The 6,000-nt window shown below is 39.8% G+C and overlaps 1 protein-coding gene across 1 annotated transcript in view; it reads left to right on the top strand.

The window, feature by feature from the left end:
* Window positions 1-4,282, top strand: part of LOC133401801 (transmembrane protein 65-like) — a 29,096-nt gene extending 24,814 nt beyond the window's left edge. Inside the window, exon 8 of the mRNA XM_061675213.1 lies at window positions 3,273-4,282. Coding sequence (XP_061531197.1) covers window positions 3,273-3,410 — 138 coding nt within the window. The 3' untranslated portion in view covers window positions 3,411-4,282. The remainder of the gene's footprint in view (window positions 1-3,272) is intronic.
* The last annotated feature ends 1,718 nt before the right edge of the window (window positions 4,283-6,000 follow it).

The following is a 6,000-nucleotide window of genomic DNA, read 5'->3' on the forward strand; positions in this document are numbered from 1 at the left end:
GGCAATATTTTTAATTCATTTTTTTTTTTTAAATGTAATTAAAAAACATTTTATTTTATTTTACGGAAGCGACAATTTGACGACATCCCATTAAAACACAAACAAAACAAAGAAACTGTACAGCTGTACTTGCTTACCTGGAAATGTATACAAGAATATTGTATGGCAATATTTAACAGTTAAAAGTTATGGTTATAAATAAATAAACACTTTTGAGACGTAAAGACATTGAGGGGGAAAAAAAACAGTCACTGAGCAATAAAGGGTTGCTAGTTATCTGGTAATGCCGATACAATTTGTATTTTTTTTTTGACAATTGTGCAAAACGATGCAGAGTCCTCTCGCACTTAGAGCAGTTTGAATGACTAATCTCGTAATAGTCCGGTGCAATGACCATTGTGCAAAGGGCGCCAAGACTTCATGGAGCGTATGCAGTTTAAAGTGACGAATAGCGCGATAATCTGGGACAATGTTGATTGTGCAAATGTTGCAGATACTCCTCTGTGAGTGTGCAAGTGGTGCAGATGCTACTCTGGCATGAGTGGCCAGTATTGGTCAACAACAGATATGCAAATAGTGCAGCGTGGTGAGACGACTACAGTGAGTGCACGAGTGATATATAATTGGCCCGACAGAAATGTGACAACAAACTCAGGCAAAAAAATTGGCAGCATGTTGCAATGGAATTGTAAGTTAGGTGTTTAAGAAGTTGATTGCGAGAGGGAAGAAGCTGTTGGAATGTCTTGCTAGTTCTAGTTTGCATTGATCAGTAGCGCCTACCTGAGGGAAGGAGCTGGAAGACCGGGATGTGGAGGGTCCGAGACGATTTTGGACGCTCTTGTCTGAGTTCTGGCAGCGTGCAAGTCCTCAAGGGTGGGTAGGGGGTTACCGACAATCTTTTCAGCAGTTTTGATTGTCCGTTGCAGTCGGAGTTTGTCCTTTTTTGTAGCAGCACCAAACCAGACTGTGATGGAAGAACACAGGACTGATTCGATGACCGCTGTGTAGAACTGCCTCAGCAGCTCCCGTGGCAGGCCGTGCTTCCTCAGAAGCCGCAGGAAGTACATCTTCTGCTGGGCCTTTTTGAGGACGGAGTTGATGTTGATCGCCCACTTCAGGTCCTGAAAGACTGTAATTCCCAGGAACTACAGTCAGGAAGGTCTCGACGGTCGACACAAGGCAGCTGTGGTGAAGGATGCCTCCTGAAGTCCACGATCATGTCTACAGTCTTGAGCGTGTTCGGCTCCAGGTTGTGTCGGCCACGCCGCAGCTCCAGCCCCTCCACTTCCTGTCGATATCCAGACTCGTCACCGTCCTTGATGAGGCCGATGACAGTGGTGTCATCTGCAAACTTCAGGAGTTTGACAGCCGGGTGCATTGAGGTGCAGTCGTTCGTGTAGAGAGAGAAGAGCAGTGGAGAGAGGACACAACCTTGGGGTGCCCCAGTGCTGATGCTGCGTGTGGAGGAGGTGGTCACCCCCAGCCTCACCGGCTGTGTCCTGCCCGTCAGGAAGCTGTAAATCCACTGGCAAATGGCAGGCGAGACGCTGAGCTGGAGAAGCGTGGAGGAAAGAAGTTCAGGGATGATGGTGTTGAACGCGTAACATGCGTTCCATTGAGGTCCATTGTTTCAATTCAGACACTCGTTAAGCTGCCAAACTCCTGAGAAGGTTGTTAAGCCCGCTAGTTTGTGAGCGAGAGTTTCTTTTGCTTGCCACTGAGTCACGTGACTGAATCGTGTCCGCTGAATTGGCAAATGAGGACTTTCATGCACTTCCTCCTTTCTCTCCTCATCCTATGCCTCCCATGCACCCGTCCCGTTGTTTTCTTTTAGAGACGGTATGAATACTTGATCATGTAAAATTGCACATCGTTAAAGCAACATTCACGATTATATCGAAGGCGATTTCTATCGCCCACCCCTATATAATACGCAACCAAATTTGCACATCTATTGGTTGACTTCTTTTGCTTCTTCTCATATCTTGAGTGGTTAACAGATGCATATTAATTGATGTTTACCACAGTGATTAAAATTCAATTGCACTTTCAAATTGTTGAGAGATCTCTGAAGTAAAACTAATTAATTAGGACCATTATTCCTTTGTGGTGCTTTAACAGGCCATTTAACCAGCTGCAGGCAACGATGGCTTTAATTTGCCTTGAACAACAGTCAAACGTCAGTGACGTGCCCTTTTTGATCGCTCGCAGTTAGAAAGAAAATGACACCTGAAAGATTTTCAATAGTGTGCGGCGTGAGATGTAATTAGCTCCGATTGGTTCAATTCGTAAAACACCAAAAGGCTGACTGCGAGAGTTCACGCCAATCTTCAATGCGCTTTCTTTTCACAAAGGCGTGACAGTGACAGGAAATCAACGTTTTGAAATGGACCGTTCCTGTTATTAGGTAGACAAATCTGACGTCTGCCTATTCAGACTTCCGACTGGATTTGTTGCGTTTCAGGGGTCACCAACTATGCCGTGGTAATAGTATTAGATGGTGTAGAATAGAGCTGTCACGATAAAATATTTTTAGAATCGATTTAGATTTTTCCAGCGATTAATCGGCTAATCGGCAAACAATTATTTTTCATCCAAGTTTATTTCAAAAGCATTTTTTCCGAAACTGGATTCTAAGCGGAACAGAAGATGAATGAATGAATAAATAAAACCAAATAAAAAAACAATTAAGAAATATCACAAGAGACGGAAAGCTACTTCTTGGGTACCGATTAATGCGAAGGAAGGGCTACTACTTTAATGTACACTTCTGAGACTGCGTCAGGTTCAAATGACTTTTATTTTTGTAATAGACGATTATTTTTGTAATAGATTAAACTGACTGTTATTTTTTCCACAGGTTGATTCTGATTCAGTTTCTGGTTTGCTCCGTAACATGTCAGAAAATGGGCAAAATGTTTTATCATTTTCCTGTAAAAGTAAAGTGAAAGCAGATTTTTGCAAATTTCTGATTGTGATTAAACACAAAGATAATTAGTCTACTTTCATGAAGGACTAAAGAATTCAGAGAATATTTACTGTAGAGAGGTTAAAATCTGAGGATTTGGACAATTTTGGCTCTCAGCAATTAATCAACTATCAAAACAGTTGTGAATGAATTTGTTGATAGATTAGTTATCGATTAATCGATTCATTGTGACGCCTCTAGTATGGAATTTTAATGGTATGATAATGTATGAGATACGATACACTATGTATGATGTATGAAACATTCCATTTGATTCAGTTCCCAGTAACATTTCCACGTGCAGGGCAAAGCCATCGGCGTCGGCATCGGCTGCATCCTGGGAATGTTCCCTCTGCTCTTCTTCAACGACGACAGCGACAACAAGAAAGACGCCAACAAGGAGAAGATGCAAATGGGCGCTGCCGCACACGACAGCAAGTGATCTGAAGTGAACTTACACTTTGGACCAATGGACCAAAAAAAAAAAATAATAATAATAATAACTCAAGATTTAAGATCTTATTGAAGAGCTTCATGAAAGTGAAGCACATGGACGTCTCCTCCAGACATCATCATCATCATCATCATCTTGCTGCTCTTCACCACACTAAACAGGCGTCCTTGTTCTCTCCCTGTCTCGCCACGTTGCGTCACTACAACAGAGGCGGCTTCATTCCATCAATTCCTGACGTGACCCCGAAAGACAAGCCCGCTTGCCGACTCTCCGTGAGACGAGCAACATGCAAATTTGCGTCAAGCACGTGCAAAGCAAAACGAAAAATCCGGTCAGCTGCCACCAGTTCAAAACCACCAATCAGCTGCTACACCTGAGAACGATGACGTAACACTGACATACGTCTTGTGTGTCTATAGGACTGAAGGAGATGGATTTGATTTTGACTAACATGGGACTTTAATTTATCATCATGCTTTATGATTTAGCAGCTTAGAAATATTATTTTAAAGACCTCAAATATTTGAAGTATTTAACTTTTTGTTGTTTGTTTTCAATGTTGTTGATAATATGATGTATTTGTATATATTCCCTAAACATTATTGAGACAAGCCCCATTATTTGACAAAAAAAAAAAAAAAAAACACAAAAATGTCACAAAAAGTATACACAGTATCCTGAAATAGTTCACCAGAAAACTTTATTGTTTTGTGTGACTGGCAGCAGCTTAATTTTACAATCTCCCATCTAGTGGAAGAGCATTTTAATTGTTCTGCTTGACATTATATGTTGCTGGCATAGCTAGATAATGACAATTTTTTTTTTTTTTTTGTAGTCAATAAATAATTTCTTATGCAGTATATTGTTTGTCTACTACACTCTACTGGTTAAAAGTTTTCCGACCACATTATTAGGTACACTCAAAACGCTCTCACGAGATCCAATCCAACAGCTGCATGAACAATTATTACCTTACAAAAGATAAAATGCTCACTTTTGTATTTAAAAAAAAAAAAAAAAAAGTTTATTTTTGTGTAAATGTAATCCGACATCCTACCAAAAAGGTTTCTAATAATTTGTCCCTCTCGTGCAGCTCAATAAATATTAGAAATACTTGTCAGTCACAGCTGAGCATTTTTGTTATTGTTAACAGATTGTGTACCAGTTTAAAAAAAATGAAAATCACTTTTGCAGTTTTAAAATGTATTTTTTGTTTAATAGTTGACTTTTTGTTTTGCTTCCATTGCCTCTCAAAATGGGAGACTGGTGTGAACTCGATGTAGGTTTTCTCCCTCGACATTCTCCATAGACATCTTTAATTTGTTTATAGCTTCTTTGCTTTACATTTTACTTACCACCTATATCTCTTCTCTGTCTGTTTTTTTTTTTTTTTTTTTTTTAATTTAAGGCTGTTTATTTGTTAACATCCCAAAAGAAAAGGTTTGTTTTACCTTTTGGTTGTGATTGTTTGACCTCCACATGGCACATGCATGCACTTGGATACGCCGGTCCTGTTTTTGTTCCTTCAAGTTGACTGAAAGATGCTCTCAGATGAAGTTACAGTGAGACAAAAAGCTGCAAATTCAAGCTTTATTAGTTTGGGAAATAATGTACTACTATGTAAAATAAGATTAACAAAGCACACAAAGTGAGTTGCATGGAAATGACAGTCAGGTTCAGTTTAACCCCTAACATCAAATAAGAAAGTCGAGTCCCATCCATTTATGCTGTATTTAACTTTATTTTGGTTGTACTTGATGTCATCTTATTTATAGAGAAGCAACTGTAACATGACTGGAAGAGCACTATTAAATAGGAATTATGATGCGTACACGACAACGGTCTTGACGACTGTTATTTTGTGGGAGCTTTAGAAATGCATGTACCAGATTGTATTATTTGTTTATTTTGAATTTTAGAAGTGGTCATAAACCACATGCTAATCCAAGCATGGGTGTTAAGGATTTCTTTTTGACTTTGATCTGCTTTTATTAAACTCTTAAACATTCAACTGGACTGGACACTCTTTCTAGCTGTGCGGAACGTTTGTTGTCATCAAAAAATATGCTGATAGAAAACATGCAAGATACACTAACCACAAATGTCAATGCAACACTTTTGTTTTTGAACTACTTTTGTGTGTGTACACAAAAGGCCTACCGTAGTTCTCTTAAATATTGTTTTTTTCCTGGTTGTAGGCATAGCTTGATAGCTAACTGCACACGGTAGTAGTAGAAATGGAAATGAAAGTTATTATTACTCAATAGCTCGTAAGTGCCAACGATGGAATGAAGGCGTTTGGTACTTACGTAGAAGGGGAAGGCCAACTCATGCCAGAAAGTGTTATTTATTGGTGGGCAATGGATGAAAAGCCTGAGATTCGAACCCAGAATATCCGAATTGTGAGACAGATGTGCTCACCACTCCACGTATTGTCATGTGGTCAAGGATGACATTGCCCATACACTTCAGTTGCTTTACTCCTCCAAGCGATAACATGATGCACATTCACACAAGAGCTGCTGCTGGCTCCAATTCACGTCCAAAGCCCTCAAACTGAGAATCCCAACGCTGAAGC

This window comes from Phycodurus eques, chromosome 4 (assembly GCF_024500275.1).
Source record: "Phycodurus eques isolate BA_2022a chromosome 4, UOR_Pequ_1.1, whole genome shotgun sequence".
In the NCBI taxonomy this organism is placed as follows: Eukaryota; Metazoa; Chordata; class Actinopteri; order Syngnathiformes; family Syngnathidae; genus Phycodurus; species Phycodurus eques.